The following is a 23,249-nucleotide window of genomic DNA, read 5'->3' as shown; positions in this document are numbered from 1 at the left end:
CCAAGGCCGATACTATTGTTTTGACTCTTTTACTGTACAAATTGGTTACACTGCCCTGGATAGAAGAGCCTACCTCCCAAGCCTTGTTTGTGTTTAATTTTAGAATGCCAGAAATGTCACTGCGTATTTCCCTAGAGCCCGCTGGTATGATTACTACACGGTAAGTTTTTCTGATGATTTATACAACTTGGGAAAATGGTAGTGTGCACGGGCTTCCAAATCTGACACACCACTGGTCAGGTTCTGGCACTGTAACTCATTTGATGTGTGATCTTAGACAAGTCATTTTAATCTTATAGCTTTAGTTTATTCACCTCTAAGTAGGATAAGAGCACTTCCCTCACAGAATTGTTATAAAATAACGTATTCTGTGAGTGTTATGTATGTGTTCGTTTTTATCTTTCACAATGGCGTATAATGGCAACACCAGTAAACACTTGAAATTGTATAATAAACTAGAGTTTTTGTTCATAAAATCCCTCACGAGACTGTAAGTTCATATGTAGAGGGGCCTTTCCTCTCTGTCTTTTTATTAAATATCTCCTTTTATAGCACAGATGCTCCAGGAGGAGATGTTAAATGTAATCTCCTGAGGTAAGCCTGGTCTTAGGCGGTGTGTAAAATGCACTCGGAGGTATGAGACCCAACCCTTGTGTGCCGGAGCAACACAAGTGCATTTTGAAATGCAAGACGAATCATCATTCTCTGTCCTAGAACATTCTAGTCTAGTCTGAGCCCCAGAGACTCAGCTGGAAAAACAGGGCCTTTCAAAGCAACCTCAGGGCCATGTACTCTTATAGGGACACAAGTCAGGCTTTGATTCTTGAGGAAGAATCAAAGGAGGTGTTTCCTCTCCCTATAACCAAACCTACTCTTCTGACGTTTCTGAGGAGAGCAAAGCAGAGGACTCGAAATACAGGAAAAGGAGAAATACAGGAAAAGGAGGACAAGAAGCAGAGCATACTCTGGCCCTTTCAGTCAGTGGGTTTGCGATGGGATTAGGTGAAAACCAGACAGGGACAATGGAAATCTTGTTCCTCCTCTGTCTCAGGGAGCCCTGAGTCCTTCCCTGGCACCTTCTTCTTTCCATCCCCCCACCCCTTTTATTTTTGCTGGGCTGGATCTATCCTCTGGAGGCTCTCGTTAAAACTCTGCTATGTGCTTCCCAACCAGAGCTTTCCAGGAGGGGGCAGCCAACTGTTTTTAAGTTACCTAGCCTTGTTCCTGAATTTGCATGTTGACTGCTCCATTCACTCCCAGTCAATGATTCTGAGTACACTGAGATTCCCTGGAGCAGGGCTAGCACTAGGGTGCAGTAAGTGAGGTGCCTGGGCATGCAGTTTAAAGAGGTACTCCTTCCTGGGCCTGAGCTGGCATTTGCATGACCCTGAGAGTGAGCACTGCCTTAAACTATGCCCCCTGGGCACCTCACTTGTCTCACTCTTGTCCCATCCTGGCCCAGGTGCAGGCTACCTTTCTGAACTCCGGGTGTTGGAATACTGCAACAGTTTCCCCATAGAGTTCGCCATCGAACCTGGAGCTGATATCTGCATGTCGTGAACACTAATGCTTATGTACATAATTGTGTGCACTGCATGAAAGAAAGGGAAGTGAGAGGGCTTGTAAAGAAAAGTGTCCTGGAGATTGCTGATTTTATACATGGTTTTTAAACAGAAGAGCTTTGGTTGAGGGAGGAAAGAAAAAAAAATCACGTAGGAAGCCTCAAGTTGATGGAGCAAGCCATTTAGAAAACAATTAAGTCTTGCTGTTAAATTGAAATGAAGATTCCGTGGTTGGGATTAGTGGAGTAGTGTCTCCTTGATTAATTTTCACATGTTTGGGTACCTATTTTTGTACAAGAACAGAGGCTGTCAAACTATCACCCACAGCCACATCTGATTCATATGTTTTTTATAAATAAAGTTTTATTGGAACACAGTCATGAGCATTTGTTTACTTATTAACAACAACTGTGCTCACAATACAACAGCAGAGTGGAGTAGTTTCACCAGAGGCCATCTGGCCTGCAAAGCCTAAAATATTTACTATCTGGTCCTTTTTAGATAAAGTTTGCCAATTCTAGTTCTAGAGGATATAAATACAGTATGAGACCTAGTCTACCATCTGATCATGTGAAAAGGAACAAATTCATTATTCAGTATAAGGAATACTGTGGAATATTAAAACATGGTGTCAAAATTTAGAAGAAGAAGAGATACAGATGTACTGGTTAAAGGATGGAAGACACCAGGGGGAATATAAGATTGGAAAGGTACCATGAAAGATATATAATGTGTCAAAAATACATTAGAAAAGTAGAGCTATCTCCTCTGGTAAAAATCCAGAAGGACAAGCATTGGAAAATGGAAAGGAAAATAAAATTCACCATGTTCCCTATCTCTCAGTCCCTGTTAGCAGTCTGTTATATACTTTTGCTGATAAAAATTTGTGCATAGATTAGCATATGTGTATTCTTTTTTATTTACACAAATAGTATCTTGCTGTACATACTATTAGCCTCCTTGGTTAATTCACTTAATAATATATCTTGAAGGTCTTTGTATATCCAAGAACTTTGAACTTGAACTCTTTGAACTTGAAGCTCTTCCCATTTTTTTTTTTTTTTTTTAGCAACTGTATTATATTCCATTGTATAGAATCATTTAGCAAACCACTTCTGTGATGGACATTTAAGATTTAGGTTTGCCTGTTTTCTTTTTATATGTCATGGTACAAGGCTGCAGGAAACACCATTTTATGTTTATCTCTGTATAAGCTTTTTTGGTAGAATTTCTTGGATTTAAACATTTGACAGATATTAGCCAGATTGCTTTCCAAAAAGGTTTGATCAGCACCCAGTCCCACTGACAGTCCATCAACAGTAAAGTAGATAAATAGATTGTATTCTATTTTTTAAAACTAATATTATAGATTAATGTAAGTACTGAACTATTGCTACACAAGTAAAAATGATGAACATCACAAACATAATATTGAGCGCAAGTAGCCTGAAACAACAGAGTTAAAACGTGTATGACGTATAAGTTCAAAAACAGCAAAAGTGATAGCAGAATAGTAGCTGCCTTCAGTGTGGTGATTATTATGAGAGAGAATGAGAGAGTCTTCTGGGGGGCTGGTAATATTCACTTCTTGATCTCGTTGGCGTTCGTTCACCGGTAAAATTGTACTGAGCTGTATACTTACGTTACTTAAAAGTTTAACGAGAAAATTAATATCCTCAGAGAGATAAGAAGCTATACTTAAAACAAGAAAGTATGCTATAAAAGAGGCATATTCACAAAATTAAAAGCATGGAAATTAAAAGCATGATGCAGAAATTTAAAATTTTGTTTAAAAACAAATTATAATAGCAACCACCCAGAAAATAGAACAAAAAAACAGAGATGAAAAGCCGGGGAGAAAACATAAGGAAGTCCAACTTAGTTTATACTACCACTTTTTGCACAATTTTTTTGCTGTTTGTACAATGGAACTTGGGAATTAGCAAATGCCTCGAGTGAAGGGATAGGTGAAGAATGTATGACTCCTATCTTGGTGGTTCCCATTTCTCAAGGATCATGACTCCTATCATAGCTGCCTTGGTAGCTATGAATTCCCATCCCCACACTGTCCCGCCTGTGCTCATCTGACCAGCAGAAGCAAGAGGCACCCCTTATTGCTTGGCCCTTAGGTCTCACTTGTTTTATGAAGTAGCAGGTGCCTTGAGGCAGGACAGGTTGATGTGCTTTATAGAGTGGGTCTACTTCAGTAAGCCTGGGTCTTCATCTGCGCTGACTCTTAATTTCTCCACATAAGGTGCAAAACCAGCAGTTTACAGCTCCTTCTAGAGCTCTCTGCCTGTCTCAGGCATGCCTATGTGCTTGAGTATGCTATGAAGTGTCTTCTCCCCATTCCCCCTCGTTTCTGTCATTCTGGGCACTGCAGTTTGTAGACTTTATTTGGGAGAGGGGGAGGCCTGGGACTAGTCTGACTTACCTTATTGATTACCTATTTTTATGAAGCTTAAGAGCAGGCAATGTGTATGAATCGAAGTTTTTATCTACTTGTGGCCATTTTCTTTGTTTACAGTGTAGAACATATGTGGGTTTTTAAAACAGTGCTTCTCAGTCATAATCAATGATGATACAGTTGATGCAAATTCCCCCCTACAAAGGCATTTGGGTTATCTATTCTTATTTTAATAGTGCTGCTTTGAGATTTTTACCTTACGGTCATATCTTAATGGATATTTAAACAGGAATTTGTTAGACTGGCCTGGTCAGAAACTATTTAAAGGAAAGTAAACAAGCTTGTGATTAATCAAGTATTAGAAATGAAATCATGAGATTAAAATCACATCATATTTACATAACGTGTAGTAGAATGGAAATACCATTGAGAGAAATAAAGAATTTGGCAAGGAGATAACTTGACAGTTTTACATGTGTCGAGTTTCACCTGAAGGTGGGATAATCAATGGAGGAAATGTCCAGTGTTCATCAGATATCAGAGTGAAATGTCATTAGAGATCATATAATTGGATTTTCTCATGCTGTCAGTGAGAAAACCGAAGGCCAGAGATGTAGGGCTGGAATTTTTATTAAATCCTGTAGACTTTGGAGTCCTGAGGCAGGCCCATGAAGCAGAGTCCACCCCAGGGAGTGTGGCAACAGTCACTGGGCTTCCTTCTGACCACCCACCCCTACGGTTCATACAGGCAGACTATGGTCAAGATGAACATAAGGGACCAAAGTAGAGGAATGTTATGGTAGCTTTCCTCCTTCCCTTTAAAGTAGCGATTATCAAATGGGTGAATTTAGCCTACCAGGAGACATTTGGCAATGTCTGGAGACTTTCTGGTTGTCACATGTGGTGGGCAAGGCCGGGGGAGGTGCTACCGGCATCGAGGGGATAGGCGTGGGTGAGCACCCCAAAAACACAGGACAGCCCCCATGACAAAGAATTATCTGGTCCCAAATGTCCACAGTGCTGGAGCTGGGAAGCCCTGCCTTGGGTTGAAGAAATGTGGAAGGCTGGTTTCTTAGAAACTGTCACACAGGAGGCAAGATAAAGATGTTAAACATAAAGGAAGTTGTAGTGAGTTAAAGATAAGGATTTGTAGAGTAAGTCAGCTCATTTTAATTCTTTCTGTCAAGTAGGAGTCAAGGCTTTAGTGAAGTTGGTGGGAGTGGGGAATGGGGGCAGTGAAAGGAGATGGAGCAGAGACAAAGTGAGAGAAGGTCTAGAAATGCCATTGCAGGGTGTGTATCACGAGGCAACAAGGAATAAATAAAAGGCTTGCTCAACCTCCTGCAGCACTGCTCTCTGACACAGAAACAGGATGTAGAATGAGGGTGGGCTGAGAGCCACACTACGATCTCACGTAGTATGTACAGTAGAAACCCCAGAAGACAAGGGGTGCTGACATGATGTTGTAGCAGCATCGTGAGAGTCCACACAGTAGCTGAGTGAGCGTGGAGACATGTAATAACAGCTGTGTGCTGAGGGGTCATGGACGGGCACCAAGTCCAGAAGAGCGGACAAGGTGTCTAGTAAATGCGTTGTTCAGTGAGGTGTGTTCTCATCCTGTCTTACCTTCTTCTGGCCCACAGGGTGTGGACATTGGAGCAAGGGGAGAGTGGAGGTCCTTGGCAGCCCCTCTTGACCACATTAATCTTCATGTCCGTGGGGGCTACATCCTGCCCTGGCAAGAGCCTGCACAGAACACCCACTTAAGGTGAATGACAAGGGACAAGGCTTCTCCTTTACCTGCCAGTTAGCTCAGATCCTGATGAAGCCTGCCAATTTGTAAGCAGAGCCCTCAGACCCCAAAGGAATTTTACTACAGATTTTTGTTTGTTGGCTTGTTTGTGTTTTAAACTTTTTCAGACTTTGCGCTCTTTGAACAGTTATTAACAGATTTTAGATTTAAGTGGGTGAGATGATAGGTCTAATTGATCACACTTGAAATGGAAGTCAAACAAGGAGCAACTCAATTCATATTAGTTTTAGAAGACTCTCTGGATCTTAATTGACTCTGCTAAGAAAACCATTGCTGAAAAATTGTGTAAGCTGCACTGCAATTGATGCTTGAGGCTGAGATTCCTCACATACAGGACTTTAGAATTCTAGACCTAAGTCTATATAATAATTAATAATAGCTAACATCAAGTGAATGCTTGCTGTGTGCCTAGAACTATACTAATATGGAGGTTTCTATTTGGAAATTATTTATTTTTCTTAACAAAAGGGAAAAATAAACTCTGTGACGTAAATATGATTATCCCCATTTCACAGACAAGCAGAGTCTTCAAGTGGTCGTAAGTAGTTGAGCAGGGACTAAAATCCATGTCTGTCTGACGTCCAACTAAAATTCTTAGAGCCATACTCATTTGATTCAAAAAATTCAGTTAAAAACTAAAGAACTTTGGACATTTGTAAACAAAGCTCACTCTACACGTGCTTAGGAAATTAGGTCGTGAAAAAAGAAAGATCACATCAAGATTTTTCTCACAGAACCAGTGAGTTTGCTTGTAGTTTCCTATAATACTTTTAGAGCACTTATAGACCTGTAGAGCCTTAAAGGAAAATTCTCCTAATTCATTCATTCATCCATTCATTCATTCATTCCTGACCTGAAATCAGAACTAGAACTAGATCACAAGTCTCTTGAATCCTAGTACCCAGTCTTTATACCATGAAACACTTCCGTTATGTTTCTATGAAAACCCTTGGTTTGTGGTAGTGGTTTTGTTTTTAGCTAATTGATCTTTCCAACCTCATTGCAGCCGTCAGAAATTCATAGGCTTCAAGGTTGCCTTGGATGATGAGGGGACTGCTAATGGCTGGCTCTTCTGGGATGATGGGCAAAGCATTGGTGAGTAGGGTTGCCCTGGATTCGTGTCAATACCACTGACTAAGGGACAGGCCTGCTTTTTATCTTTTCCACATTAAAACAGTTTTGCATTCTTAAACATAGCCATTTGTTATTTCAAGTGCACAATACCTATTGTATATGATCCTTATGCCTCATGCAAATGAAACGTAGCTCTGAATCTCTCACCATTACCCAGCTATACTAATTCACTGTGTGAGACAGCAGCACAGAAGCCAATGGGAAAGTTTCTTAGTAGCCACCTGAGATATACTTCCATATGCTTTATGTTCAAGGGCACATTCTCTAATCACATGGTTTACTGTCCCAATAAGAAAGGCAATGCCTCCGTCATCTGTGCTATTTATTTGAGGGGATTTTCCACTAGGAGTTTACAGGAACTGGTAAACTCTTGGGAGGAAGGCTTACATTCCATTAGCTGTGTCTAAGCCGATGCTGTCCAGTGCAGTGTTGGAAATAGACTCTATCTGCGTTGCCCAATACGGTAGCCATTGGCCTATGTGACTATCGCATATTTGAAATGTGACAAGTACATCTGAGAAACTGAATTTTTAATTGTAATTAATTGTAATTTAAATAGATACATATTGCTAGTGGCTGCTATCTTGGACAGCACAGCTCTAGAGGATAGCCAATGCCCTCTGCTTGAGTGGTAAGCAAATTAGAAAGAGATAGAATATGGGGAAGAGTGAGCAAGCCCCAAAGGTAGGAGGTAGGGTGGGGATGCCTATGCTAGACATGCCAAGCTTCATATTCTCCCTGAACCTGTGGCATACATTAAGGATAAAGGACAAAGAAGTCTTTTCTATGGCTTTCCTTGGTCTCTGGAGATTGCCTTTAAAAAAGGTGCCTCATACCTCTCAAAATAAGCTGACCAAGACACCAGTGTTGATGTTTGTGATTTGGGTGTACATGCACGTTTGCGCACATATGTGTGCCTCTAGCAGTAGGAATCTAGAAGTTCTGAGGTGACTAGGAAGATGTTGGGAATGGTAGACCATGAGAAAGAGAAGCGGATTAAGCGTGGTGTCAGGAAAATGCATTCTATGAGGTGACTCTGTTAGATGCATCTGTACACACCCATTTCAAACATTTTGTGTAAATGGAGTTTGGGGGCAAAGTCTGACAATCTCACAAAACTCTGTAAAGAAGAAAAGTGAAATGAAAAATAAAAATCACCCCTACTTTCTCAACAAGTAAGCAATTGGAATTTCAGAACACAGCTCCAGATCACGCTTACCTTGTTGCTTGTTTGCAGATACTTATGGAAAAGGACTCTATTACCTGGCCAACTTTTCTGCCAACCAGGTGAGTGTGACTGATACTATGAAGGGAGAACAGAGTTCTGTTGGCTCAGTTAGATGCTGGATGTCGTAAGGGCCTAAAGTACCGCCGAGAATCCCTTCCCTGCCCTTCTTGTTAATTTGCATCCTTCCCTTCCTGTAGACTTCAGAAGGAAATTTAGTATGCTCTCTGGAAGTTTTCTGTGATTAAACCAATTTATATTTCATCAGTAATTTCTTCCAGTTCACCAAGGTGCAGACAGACAGATTGTTTTTATGTTATCTAGCCCTTGTTCCTGTGTTGCCTTGGAATGGTCTGCACAGTGACATGTCTACATGTAGAACAGAAGGTTCCTGATACCTGAGACTCTTTGTCTCCTTAGAGTTCAGGGTGAGTCTAGAGACACTGGCGGTGCTTAGCCAATGCAAAATTGGATGATAGTTGGAAGCAGGAGATAGAGGGATGAAATCATGGTCTGCATTATTCAAGTGCACAAGATGGTGACTCTCATATTGTCTTACTTCATGATCTGCATTTGTGTCTAAAAAGTTTGGGAAAATTTAAATGGATTTTGTTTATGTTTCCCCCCCCCACCTCTGGTTTCTTTTTATCTCCAATTGATAGAACATGATGCAGAGTCATATAATTTTCAACAAATACATCACTGATTCAAACCCACTGAAACTGGGCTACGTTGAGATCTGGGGAGTGGGCAGTGTTCCCATTTCCAGTGTCAGCATCTCTGTGAGCAGCATGATGATAACGCCAAACTTCACTAACGACCCTGTGACACAGGTTTGTGACCAGTGAAAAGTCCCAGTGGTATTTACCGGTCCAGTGCTAGGGCAGTTTCTGGCCACCTCCCTTCCAAATGATAGCTTTTCCTGCAGAGCACTTCAGGAAGCTCTCTGTGTTCAGTGTGCCAACAGTGGACAGCATGGAGATGAAGGGAAATTCCTGACTTATCATCATTTGGAATTGAGGGTCTGGATCCTTGCTTTTTCTTGTCTGCAAATTTATATAAAACTTTGTCTTTCCTCCTTCACCTCGCCTCAGAGATCTACTTCCCAAACAGCTCAAACTACCATATTCCTCAAATATGACACCATCAGTTAAAGTTGCCCCATTATTCCATGTGCCACAAAGAAGGAAAAAAGGATTACAAAGTATGATACAATGCTTCATAGCATTTAAAATTTCTACTTTCAACACACAGAGAGCTTTGCAAGCTTTCTTTAAATGAAGATTTATATCATTTCAATGTTAGTGATAATACAGAGGAAAATATTGGGTAGAGACATATGAACATTGATAAATCTGCATCAAAGTAATTTAGATGAGGTAGACTGAATGTGAAAAAATATTAGAAGTGCCTCCATAATTTCAAACACCACTTGGGTGGTTCAGTGGGTTAAGCATCTGCTCAGGTTATGATCCCAGGGTCCTAGGCCACACGTCAGGCTCCCTGCACAGCAAGGAGTCTGCTTCTCCCTTTGTCTCTCCCCCTCCCCCTGCTCGTGCTCTCTCTCTCATTCTCTCTCTCTCTCTAATAAATAAATAAAATCTTTTTTTTAAGAAAGAAAGAAATGCCTTAACCAATTTGTATCACAGATTTTTCTTTTATTATTCAAAATTTTATGTAAATATTATAAATTATTTTATTTATTATTATTTAAAAGAGAAATATGTGGCATGAATGGGCGAAGGTATTTCCTCTGTGCTATCAGAGGCATTGGTGATATATCATTTCATAAAAATTCTTTCACTAGCATCATGGGATTTTCTCAAATGTAGCAAATGCTTTATACAAGTTTTCATCCTAGCACTTTTTTGATCTTACTATCAGCCAGGATTCCTATTCTTTCCTAAAATAATCCTTAAGTGGTTTGTAGTCTATCCATTCATAATACCAATAATAGCAATGAAGTTCATGCATGCACAGACAATAGCAATTGTCATGAATGCTGCTTGGCTCACAGTAATTCTAAGGCTGTTGACTGCAAGACACATTCTGATTTCATGGATGTTAAATGTGGAAAATCCTGCCCCTTGGGATCAATGCAGTGTGGCATTTCCAACACCTATCCTCGTGGTAAACAGATCTTTCTGGGTGTGCTTGCTTCTTCCTTTTTCCTGGACTGTTTTTCTTTCATAATTCTTTCTGATTATAAGGCCTGAAACAAAAGTTCTCCTTCAGTTATGTATTTTTTTTTTAACTCGTTTCCTCATATTTGTGGCTTTCTTGTCAACCAACTTCCCCAACTTTACCAAGAGCTCCTAAAGGACTTTGCCCAATTTTGTTGCTGACCGACTTCTGCACTGTCACACTAGCTGTTGTAATGGCACCCGCAGTGACACTTTATGGAACGCATTTGCCTAGAAAAAAAGCTGAACTGTTGAACTTTCACTGGGCAATCACCAAGTCACTATGGGGGAACAGGAAAAGGAGGAAATCAAAGGAAAGTTCTGAGGATTGGAAATGAAGACATCTTCTCCAATTTTCTGTGCAGTTGTTTCTCTGCAGTGGTTGCGATTGCATTATTTAGGGCCTGTTGTCTTTTCCCTATCACTGAACAAGCTTTGTACTCTAAGGAATCAAAAAACAGCCTCCTCACCTGAAAACTTGAGGGCTGCCTTACAGCTAGGCAATGAATTGTGAAAGTAGCAGAGTGCATGTGGACCTTTGGCTTGTATCTGATTTGCATGAGTGCAGGAAATTTCAATCACCAGATGCCCACTCCTTTTCCTTTGGTTCCCAACAGGTGTTAAGCATTGACATGACCAGCAGAGACATCAGCCTCCATAATTTCATTTCACTAACGTGGAGAAGCACTCTGTGAATTTTTAGAGAAAGATCATAATTACAAACAGCTTTGGAACTACTTATATCTTATGCTTATAAAATTATTGTGTGTTGTTAATTCATTCATGCTCAGTATGGGTAAAGTATTTTGTTAATTTTGTCATATATTTTGTCTGTGTCTTGGCCCTGTGGTATAGGCCATAGGGAAATGTGAGAAATCGATGGGTTGGTTTCCTATCTCTGTGTGATGAACATGGTACTGATGGCTCATCATATAATATCTACTGAAGATGAACTGGGTCCACGATGAAGGGGTGTGAGTATGTGTGTGTGTGTGGGGGGTGGGTGTGTAATCAGGGAATGGGCCCCACTCTTGCTAAATACACAAGAAAAAGCTTGCCAGGACAGTTCCAGGTCCTGGGGTTGACTAATGCCTCAAGAAAGTATTCAGAAAGAACATCTGCTAGTTGGTTTTAGGGAGAGGGGAGCAATAGGCTGAGAGCATGATATAAGGGGAAAGCAGGGAAACACAGGAAAGGTTAGCAGGAAAGATGAGAGGAAACAGAAGATGGTGATAAAAATGATCATGACAAGTAAGAAGAAAACACAAAAATCTAAGGAATAGTAGCCTCATGGGAAGGAGACAAGAAGGGCCAACTCACGTGAATGCAAGAAGACAGGTGGGGAAATACAGAATATGGGAATAGAGGTGAGGATGAGATTGAAGCAGGCAAAACTGAAGGAAGGAGTTTGAATGTAAAAAATGTAACTTATTTTTGCAGTGGTGTGCTTCAAAATGTGTAAATCTTATTTCTTTGCTCTGTGCCTAACATGTATAACCATAGTTCACACAAACGCATGCAACTTAAATGCCAGAGAAAAATAAAACAAGCAAATTTACAAGAGATTTTGAATTTTATGGTATTTTTACCCTGGGTAACCTACCTTTGGGGTTAAGGCATCTTGTTGGGAAAACCCTTGTAAGTTTGTCTTGTTGTCTTTGGCATCAGAGTTCTTGCAGTCTAACCCACGGATGGAACAATCAGATTTATGATTATCCACCCTTTCTCTCACACCTCTGGCATGGGTTTTTCTTAAGATTCAGGTTTGTGGAAGCCTGTACTTGGGTGGTGGTGGTTGTTTTACTCATTGTAGCAACTGGCAAAATGTCTGATAAAATGTCACCTGGCAAAAACAGAATTTGCATCACGATTGGTTAAAACCTGAAATGGTTAAGATTTGGGATAAAGAAATGACTTATTAGTGTTCAACATGCATATTTACTTTTAGTATTCCTTGAATAATGAGTGTATTGGAAACAAGTGTATATACTTCCCTAAGTCTTTTTCTTTCTTTTTTAAACACCAGGAATGCATACTATTTTAAATAAATCTGATTATATTAAAATACATTTATATGAATATTTTAAAAATTTAATATAGTAACACATGAGGCATTTTTTTTCTGTACCATTCCTATGTTCTTTTCTTTTTTCTAATTTTTTTATTGTTATTACTATATCTTTTTTTTAAGTCTCATGCTTTTTTTTTTTTATTATGTTATGTAGTCACCATCTAGTACATCATTAGTTTTTGATGTAGTGTTCCATGATTCATTGTTTGCGTATAACACCCAGCACATGAGGCATTTTTAATGATCACATTAAATAATTAAGATCTAGCAGTGGGCTTCATAGTGTCATAATTTCCATTGATGATCAGCATAAACAATATTTTGAGATATCTACTATAGTTTTCATAATGTGATATGAAAATATCTGTGATTCTATTTTTGAGAGACTCATGTGTACTGCTAACATGACTATGCTCTGCTATCTACATTTATAATCTAAGAAATGCTAAATTTCAGTTTGAAATTAGTGAACAAAGAAGTATTTTTCCCATCAGTATTTGCAGATTCCTTAAGTTATACTCCTTGGAGTTCTGGGGATCCTAATTCAAGAATTCCTAGATTAAGGCATGTCTGCTTCCCAGACTTCAGTTTAGTGACTGGGTCCCTATGTAGCTGTAATAGTTTTAAGAGTTCCCAAGCCTCAGTAAGTCACCTGTTTTGAATTCATTCATCCTTTTGACTTTTAAACCGCCAGTTTCTTATGGACGTGAAGACTTTCTGTGTAAGACTGAAAAGATTCTTAGCAGCTCTGGGAAGAGTGTCAGTGAAGGAATTGGGTATGTGGCTCCCTTAGTTTCTTTTTCTGAGCAGAGCTGTCCTCTAAGTATATGGTTGCATCCTGCCTCACCCCATCACATATGTTTGGTCTACTGGTTGAGCATTTTCTGCTGCTTTCATTTGAATGAAAAGAACTCAGAAGCAATCTTTAGGGCCAGGGACTTGGTTAAGTCACTTTGTCACTCTGGGATCATGCCTCCTCATCTGCAAACTTCTAGTGTCAGAGTAAAGCTGTGATATCCAAACTCTGGAAAGGGGCTCTGCAGTGCTCTCTGGGAGAGGGAAGAAGGCGGATTGGCAGGGATCTGAGCTCCCCACCCTGGCTTCAGTCATTTACTCAGTTACATACTGGAATTCTATTTGAATAAAGAATTTTAGATACAGAGACTGTCATTTTTCCATTGGATATTCTTTCCTGCTTTGTCAAAGGTTAGTTGACCATAGAGTTGAGGGTCCATTTCTGGGTTCTCTGTTCTGTTCCATTGGTCTATGTGTCTGTTTTTGTGCCAGTACCATGCTGTCTTGATGATCACAGCTTTATAATATAGCTTGAAGTCAGGCATTGTGATGCCACCAACTTTGGTTTCTTTTTCAACATTTCCCTGGCTATCCGGGGTCTTTTCTGATTCCATACAAATTTTAGGATTGTTTATTCCAGCTCTGCAAAAAATGTCAGTGGTATTTTGATAAGGATTGCTTTGAATGTGTAGATTGCTCTGAGCAACATAGGCATTTTAACAATGTTTATTCTTCCAATCCATGAGCATAGAAAGTTTTTCCATCTTTCTAGGTATTCCTCAATTTCTTTCATAAGTGTTTTGTAGTTTCTAGAATACAGGTCCTTTATCTCTTTGGTTAGGTTTATTCCTAGGTATGTTATGGTTTTTGTTGCAATTGTGAGTGGGATCAATTCCTTAATTTCTCTTTCTTCAGTCACATTGTTTGTGTATAGGAATGCCACTGATTTCTGTGCATTGACTTTGTATCCTGCCACGTTGTGAATTGCTGTATGAGTTCTGGCGATTTGGGGGTGGAGTCTTTTGGGTTTTCCACATAAAATATCATGTTATCTGCGAAGAGTGAGAGTTTGATTTCTTTGCCAATGAGACTGGACCATTCTCTTACACCATACACAAAGATAAACTCAGAATGGATGAAAGACCCAAATGTGAGACAGGAATCCATCAAAATCCTAGAGAAGAACACAGGCAGTAACCTCTTTGACCTCGGCTGCAGCAACTTCTTGTAAGACATGTCTCTAAAGGCAAGGGAAACAAAAGCAAAAATGAACTATTGTGACTTCATCAAGATAAAAATCTTCTGCACCACAAGGGAAACAGTCAACAAAACTAAAGACAACCTACAGAATGGGAGAAGATATTTGCAAATGACATAACAGGTAAAGGGCTGGTATCCAAGATCTATAAAGAACTTCAAACTCAACACCCAAAAAACATATAATCCAGTCAAGAAATGGGGCAGAAGACATGAACAGACACTTCTCCAAAGAAAACATACAAATGGCCAACAGACACATGAAAAAATGCTCCACATCGCTTGTCATCAGGGAAATACAAATCAAAACCACAATGAGATACCACCTTATACCAGTTAGAATGGCTAAAATTAACAAGGCAGGGAACAACAAATATTGGTGAGGATATGAAGAAAGGGGAACCCTCTTCCACTGTTGATGGGAATGCAAGCTGGTATAGCCACTCTGGAAAACAGTATGGAGGTTCCTCAGGAAGTTAAAAATAGAGCTACCCTATAACCCAGCAATTGCACTACTAGATATTTACCCCAAAGATACAGATGCAGTGAAAAGAAGGGGCACCTGTACCCCAATGTTCATAGCAGCTATGTCCACAATAGCCAAACTGTGGAAGGAGCCGAGATGTCCTTCAACAGATGAATGGATAAAGATGTGGTTCATGGAGTGCCTGGGTGGCTCAGTCGGTTAAGCGTCTGCCTTCGGCTTAGGTCATGATCCCAGCATCCTGGGGTTGAGCCCTGCATCAGGCTCCTTGCTCTGTAGGGAGCCCTCTTCTTCCTCTCCTCCCCACTTATACTCTCTCACTGTCTCTCCTTCTCTCTCTCTCTCAAATAAATAAATAAAATCTTTAAAAAAAAAAAAAGATGTGGTTCATATATACAATGGAATATTACTCAGCCATCAGAAAGGATGAATACCTACCATTTACATCTACATGGATGGAATTGGAGGGTATCATGCTAAGTGAAATAAGTCAATCAGAGAAACACAATTACATCATGATTTCACTCACATGTGGAATATAAGGAATAGCGCAGAGGATCATAGGGGAAGGGAGGGAAAACTGAATGCGAAGAAATCAGAGAGGGAGACAAACCATGAGAAACTCTTGACTCTGGGAAACAAACTGAGGGTTGTGGAAAGGGAGGTGGGTGGGGTGATGGGGTAACTGGGTGGTGGGCATTAAGGAGGGCACGTGATGTGATGAGCACTGGGTATTATATGCAACTAACAAATTGTTGAACACTATATCAAAATATAATGATGTACTATATGTTGGCTAATGGAATTTAAATTTAAAAAAGAATTTTAAGTATATATGTAATATACATATACATATATGCTTAATATATAAAAGTCTATATAATATATACACTTAAATTTTTTATTCATGTGGAATGTATATATATCATATACATTTCATATATCATATTTAATTAAGACATCTGAAAATCAGTACACCAAATCAGCAGTTCCACAAATATTTTGGTTCCAGAACGCCTTTATACTCTTAAAAATTTTTGAGGATTCCAAAGCTTTTGTTCATGGGGTTATATCGATATTTATCATATTAAAAATTAAAATAGTTAATTGTACACCCAAAACTAATATTATACATATATTAACAACTGGAATTTAAATAAAAACTTGGGAAAAAGAATAAGAACAATTACACATGGAGCCATATACACTGTGGCTACCTTGAAGCAGACCTTGTAACATGGACCTACACTTGTAACTCCTGGCCAGCTATTACGGGAAAGGTTGGAGTCTTTTTGAGATATTCTCTCTCCCCAAGACCACATAATTTCACTTTATCTCTTTGTAGGTATGCCAAAATAAAAAAAAAAAAAATCTGAAACCCTTTAAGAGGACGAAAATTTATTCCTTTTCTTATTAAAAGCATCCTTGTTATAATATTAATTATCATAGATACCTACAAAGACAAGGTTGTGTTGGCCTTGGCAGATATGGTCCAAGTGTCAGTACCTTTCCCTTCTTGTCATTACTGCAATATCATTGAGATCTTTGCATCTTGCCTTGGAGGATGGTGCTTTGAAAGTTAAGGGTCATGCATATTTTTGGTTTCTGACTTGATGATTCAACCATCTGCTTGCTTTGATTACTTTATAAATTCTGCCAAGAACTAACTTCACCATGCCTTCTTACTAATAAACAACTGGAAGATACTGGGTTGCATGCTTGTTTCTTTTCTTCAGAATGTCTCTTTTTCATTGGTCAACACAAGCATGTGACGCAAAATCTTCCAGTTGCTAGTTAGCAAGAAGGGATGGCAAAGTTAGCTAATTTCTGCACTTTAGGAAACAGATTATAGCTGGGATTGTCAGTTAGCACTGAAATGTGAATGATGTCATAAGTGAGCATGGGATGTGGGGAGCTAAGGGTAAATTATCTCACAAAGAATAGAATGATCTTATGTAGTAATAAATCTCCTTTCTTTATCTTTTGCCAAGATATTGTCCCAATTTGAAATGAGATCTGAGTACATTTTCCCTCTAACAAAGGCTTTCTTTTACTGGAGCAAAAGATAAGGTGCTTATGTCATTCCTGAAGTTCCTGAAGTAGAAACCAAGTTTCTCTCTCTCTCTGTGTGTGTGTGTGTGTGTGTGTGTGTGTGTATGCTTGCCATTCACTGAGCATTTAAAGTAAACATGGACTATTATGGCTACTATATTACTTATGGATCTTGGATGCCATTGAAAGATTGCATGCCCTCATATATTGTTATATATAGGATATATAACTGTATGCCCTCATATATTATTATATATAGGATATATAACTGTGTACCCTCATATATTGTTATATATAGGATACATAACTGTATACCCTCATATATTGCTGGTGGGAACGTAATATGTTGCCTGCCACCATTTTGGAAAATGCAATTCTTCATAAAGTTAAAGATAGAGTTACCGTACGATCCAGAAATTTCACTCTGAGGTGTATCCCCAAAGAATTGAAAATATATGTTCACACAAAAACTTGTACATGCATGTTCATAGCAGCATTGCTCCTAATAGCAAAAAAAGTAGAAACAACCCAAATGTACATCAATTGACGAGTATATAAACAAAATGTAATGTATTGATGTAATGAATATCATCCGGCCATAAAAAAGAATAAAACACGGATACCTGAGGGTGCTTAATACCTACAACAATATGGTTGAATTTTGAAAACATTATGCCAAGTGGAAGAAGTCAGACACAAAAGGCTGCATATTGTATGATTCTATGTATATGAAACGTTCCGAATAGGCAAGTCCATAAAGATAGGAAGTGGATTAGTGGTTGCAGGGATTGGGGAGAGGAGAATGGGGAGTGACCTTGAATGAGTGATGGCTTTCTTTTGGAATGATGAAAATGTTCTGGAATTAGTGGTGATGATTGCAAAACTCTGTGAATATACTAAAAACCATTGAACTGTATACTTTGCAAGGGTGAATGTCATGGCATGTGAGTTATATTTCATTACAAAAGTAACACACTTTAGCTAGCTTAAGAACAAAAATGAATCTTGAAAGATATTGGTGACTCACTGAAACTCCAGGAGGGCTAGAGTGTCAGGTTTGTAGGCTATGTGGCTAGGTACACCAGCCTGATTACCTTGTGGGAGGTTCCACTGCCATGGCCCTTAGCACATGTCTGGCAGCTTGTACTCCCAGTACTGAGCGTAGGATGCTGCTAGGTCCCCAGTCCCTGCTGCCTCCGAAACAGTGCCTCTTTACCATCCTGGATTCCACAGGCACATCTCATTGGCCGAGCACAGACCACCGGCCTCTACCTTGGCTGAAAGGGAGATTGTGAAAGAGAATTTCTAACCTCTTACTTAGGGGAGGGGGGTGGGGAGGCAGAATTCCCAGGGTGGAAAGTTCCTTAAATATTAGAAGTTTTTTAAAGGTGCCAAAAAGTCAAAGAGCTTGACAAATTTCCAGTAGAGGTGTCTTCCCACTTCAAGATTATATAATGTCTAGTTTGATGGTACTTATTTTATTGAGAATAATTGGTGGGAATGCTTATTTAAATTAATGGAAAGCTGAGTTACTCAAGAGAACTTTGGGAGACAAAATGGAAAAAGGAACAGTGTGGGTGAACCAAGCAAGAGCTATTCCTTTTTTCATTTACTTATTCAACAAATAGCTGTATGTTTATGTTGGGCAGAGTGCTAAGCACAGGAGCTGTAGGTATGACTGGAGATGGCCAGCTCCCTGAACACTTTAGGCTACGTGGACAGACAAGCAAGTATAATGTAGTGTGACAAGCAAAGTAATTGGATATGAACAGGAACACAGAAGAAGCATAACTATTAGAATAAAACCCCACCTTCCTCTTTTATTAACAAATGGAGCTTTCTCTAAGTCACAGGGAAAACAAGGGCCCTTTATGGTTAGCTGGAAAATGCACTCCTATCCTCCAATCGCCATCAAATTTACAGGGCAATAAATCGATCCTGGCAGAAGCTGGTTACATCAGCCTTGTCACCTTTGCTCAGTGTTCCTCAAGAACTAGAGGGATAGACACAGCAAATAAAGGGATACGGCTATGAGGTGAGTACTTCTCTCCATGCACATGGTGGCTTTAAATAAGTAGTGCTCTTTTTTTCTTTTAAATGTCCCTGTCTGCTTTGCTAAATGATCTGGACAACTCACACTTTTCTTCTGGACCTGATATTTTCTTCCTTTTCCAGAGACTATGAGGAGTGGGGATGAGATAGTGCCTGGAGTCACAGGCTGACTGGACAGGAGAGGTGTGTGTGTATGTGTGTGTAACAGATGGGGAGGGTCGAATGCAAGACGTTCCTTTCTCACGGGGAGAAAACAAGGAAAGAATTAACAGATAGGGTACTTCTGGAAGCTAGCTGAAAGTGATGGATTGGGAAGACAGTAGAGGCATCTCTTTGTGGAGAGGGAAATGGTATATGATCATTAAGGTCTTTAATAATAGCCTGGATTTTAATTATCCTAAAATTGTGTTTGATAAAAAAAAGTGGCTGAGTAGGGAGGGTTTCTAAGTAGGAGAGACTGTCTACCTTTATGAATCCCCATCTACCTGCTCTCTGCCAGAATGCCAATAGTTCCTGTGGCAGGAAAATGCCTGGGGCTGTCCCCAGAGTCTTCCGAACTTCCTGAGCCACGGGTGTTGAGCCTGCTTCCCCCTCCTTGCTCCCCCCAGGAGGATTCAGGAGCTTTGGAAGAAGTAGCTGCTTTGGGTTTGTAGAGGCTGGGAAGGAAATTCTCATGGAGAGACACAATGCTTGGAGAAGGGAAGCTAAGTGACAGCACATTTGCTGTGGTAGTGAGTCCTGGGCTGCATGTATAAGTAACGAAGTCAGGTATGGCAAGCATATGGGGTTGGTCCCTCAGACTTCTTTCACTGCCTGAAATTCTACCATTAGAGATCCAGCCTCTAGATATGTAAGCTCTGAGGTCTAGGAGACATTGTGGAGAGAGCGTGAATTCTCAAAGACTAGTTTAAGAAGCAGAGCCTCAGTGCTTGCCTCAGTCATACCACTAACCATGGTTAGGCAAAACCCCTTAACATTGACATAAAATGTGAATCATAATGCCTGCCTAGTCAGCTGTGATGTAGGGGTGTCATAGGAATATAATATTATATATTATATATGTGTCTTACGGGGATTAGAGTAAACCTTTGAATAATTTAGAGGAGAGACACCTGATAGATTTAGGCTAATAGGAAAGAATAGTGAATATATTCCAACTTCAATTCCAAACCCCAATCCTAACTCTGCCCTCCCTTGGCAAATTATCTGTAGATCCTTGCTCCTTACCCCTATTTCAAAATTAAGGTGCTTTTTTACTCGGCTTATTACACATTAATCAAAAGCCTGCCTCAATTAAAAAGTGAAACTATACGCATATGGCAATGCTTATAGAAATGGTCATGGCATTGGGCCAGGGCTGAGAAGAGCAGGAGTGCAGGGAAATGGCGAAGTTAAAGGAGAGGCAAAGTAAGAAAAAAAGAAAATTCTTTATTTACATGGATTTACAGATTATTACTGCACAGTTGTTTGTTTGGTACGGCTGGAACATAAGGGAGAGAAGAGGCAGGCCACACAGGCATAGGAGATGTCATGAAGACCTTTGATTACAAACCTGAAGAGTTTGCATTTTATTTGGAGAACCACTGAGGACCTGAGTATAGGAAAACCAAATAACCTTGTTTGTGCAGTAGAAAGATTAATCCATTTGCCAATTGGAAGCAGGAAGCCAGTGGGGAAGTTGTGGTCACAGTTCAGGCCAAAAATAATGGCTTGACTAAAGCATTTCCAGTAGGGATGGAGAAGAAGATACAGATCTGAAAGATATTGGGGAAGGAGTCTGACTGAACTGGTGACTGGCTGTGAGAAATGCAAAAAAGAGAGAAGTCAAAAAAGTTATGTAGATTTTTTAATGAAATTGTGGTTCTGTTCCTCAAGATATTAATTATTGAGGAGAGGCCAATTGGGCAGAATTGGTGGAAGTTAGGACTGGGGTCTGGGGAGCGGTGAACACATGTTCAAATGTGTTGAATTTGGTTAAGTGTGTGGGACATCCAGGTGAGATATCTAATAGGCAGTTGCCCATATAAATCTGAATCTCTGGGCTAGAAATACAGATTGCATTGCCCTCGGGTGTTATATGAAGTCATATGAGTGGTGGAGCTTGCTAAAAGAGAGAGGATGGTGGACCTATGTTGAAAATATAGGGAATATCAATATCTTAATGAAACAGGGGATTAAAAGAAAATTGGAGGAGCCAGAAAAGTAGGTGAAAACCAAGATTAAATGATAATCAAGGAATCCAAACATGGAGAAATTTAAAGAGGAAGGAGTGGTTGATAGTGCTGGGTGATTAAGAGAGTGCCCATTGTATTCAGCAGCTAAATCACTGGTGACCTTGGCAGGGGGAGTTTCAGTGGAATGCAAGAAAACAGAAGCCATGCCAGTAATATACAAGGAAGGTAATGCAGACAGTGTGCCATTATCTTTTTGGAAAGTTAGCTATAAGAGGAAAACGAAAGTTAATAATGGTACCTAGAGAAAGACACAGAATAATCACCAGAGTTTAGGGTGACTTGGGATATTACTTTTGAGGGGAAAGAGCACATTCAGAGGGAGAGGTTGATAATGCAAGGAAGAGGAAGGATAATTGGTGGAACAAGATTTTTGAGAAATTCAAAGTGTGTGAGATCTACGGAATAGATACAAGGGTTATCCTTAGACAAGAGGAGGGAAATCTCTTCAGTTGAGAAGAGGGGGAAAAAATAAGAGTTTACCTAGATACAGATAAATTTCATAGAAATGCTTGGGTTGAGAAGCAGGTATATGGAATAGTTTCTGCAAAACTGTTGTTTCGTTTGTGACGTTGGAGATGATATTGGCTGAGAGTAACAGCATAGGTGACAAAGGTTGGGGCTTGAAAACAAGGATCAATGTTTGAAATTTCTCCTGTGAAAAATGAGAGAAGGTGCCAAGATTGTCAGTCAGCTTTAAGGCCCAGTATATTTGTCAGATTATGAACCCAGTGGCATCTACGTTGGGCTGAGTGCATAAACTTGGAAGGCAGAAGTTTGGATCAATGGTTTCATTGTATAGATTCAGTTAGCAGGCGAGGGAGCAAGGAAGATGAGAGAAATAATAGCTGCTGAGGACTATATCAGGGAATGATAACAGCCAGGAGGCCAGGAGGGACTAAGAGATTAAGAGAGAGTGGAACAGAACAGAGGCCTCAGTGGATCCAAGAATAAACAATTCAATAAGAGGGTAAAAGGGGATGGGCTTCTGCCCAGTAAGCAGGAAGTAGAGGCTTAGAGTTCAGAAATGGAACAATTCTGGAGGGTGATAAGTTCCAGGGAGTAGCCAATGTGCAGCCATGGTGGGAAGAGTGCTGAAGATTGTGGAAAGTTGGTCAAGGAATGACATGGTGAGGGCCATCATGGGGTTGTGAGGCATATGTATAATGTGAGATTTGCTATAATTAGAGCATAAGCTTGGGAGTACCTCCAGAATCTGACTTCTGGAGATGAAGAAATACACATCCAAATAGCTAAAATACCCACCTATTGGTAGGCAAGCCAGGACAAGAATGAATGTTCTTTGGTTCCCAGTTCACTACACACTCCAATACACCAAATATTTTAAAACTTGGGTCTATGTATGCATGATTGGCAAGGTTACAGTGAGCCACCAAATCTATATGGGTTTGTGTGCTGTGACCACGCAAGCAAGCATTGTGCTGGAGATCAGGATTAGGTTCATTTTTGTTACCAGAACTTAACAGGATTAGTCACTTCTAAATAATTAAACATCTTGCCATCATGGCATGAGAATTGGAATAAGAAGATAGGATTCAGGTTTTGTTACTTTTTCTCTCCCTGAGTGTACCCTCCACTCTACTGCCCAGGGTGGGTGTGAGGATCAAAGTGGCATCTAAAAGGGCTTTGTGAGGCAGCTCAATGCCTCATCTCTCTCCTGTACTCTGTTCCACTCCTCCCTCTCTACTTTCAGTTCTTTATGTTTGAAATATTCTTTCCTTGGACAATACTCAACCCTCTGCAGACAAAAAAGGCAAAGGCTCTAGAGGTGTTGGATGCACAGACTAGAGTAATTGTAAACACTGTGAGGAGTGGAAACCAGTATTCTTTGGATTATGTAAGGAGGAAAGCTTGTAATCAAGTCATCTTGCAAATGAATTCACAGTATAATCATGATGCCTGTCCTTTTGGATTGATGGAGCTTTGTGGTTTGTTTAAATCCCATTATCTGTGTCCATCTAG

General features: G+C 39.9%; 1 protein-coding gene across 1 annotated transcript in view; it reads left to right on the top strand.

The window, feature by feature from the left end:
* The window catches only part of MGAM (maltase-glucoamylase), an 81,087-nt gene extending 70,068 nt beyond the window's left edge, over positions 1 to 11,019 (top strand). The window contains exons 43-48 of the mRNA XM_032401150.1: positions 104 to 160; positions 5,613 to 5,737; positions 6,789 to 6,877; positions 8,154 to 8,203; positions 8,804 to 8,974; positions 10,942 to 11,019. Coding sequence (XP_032257041.1) covers positions 104 to 160; positions 5,613 to 5,737; positions 6,789 to 6,877; positions 8,154 to 8,203; positions 8,804 to 8,974; positions 10,942 to 11,019 — 570 coding nt within the window. The remainder of the gene's footprint in view (positions 1 to 103; positions 161 to 5,612; positions 5,738 to 6,788; positions 6,878 to 8,153; positions 8,204 to 8,803; positions 8,975 to 10,941) is intronic.
* Positions 11,020 to 23,249: the final 12,230 nt, after the last annotated feature.

The sequence above is a fragment of the Phoca vitulina genome, unplaced genomic scaffold (genome assembly GCF_004348235.1).
Source record: "Phoca vitulina isolate PV1807 unplaced genomic scaffold, GSC_HSeal_1.0 scaffold4, whole genome shotgun sequence".
NCBI lineage: Eukaryota > Metazoa > Chordata > Mammalia > Carnivora > Phocidae > Phoca > Phoca vitulina.
This window is presented reverse-complemented; position numbering and strand designations above follow the sequence as displayed.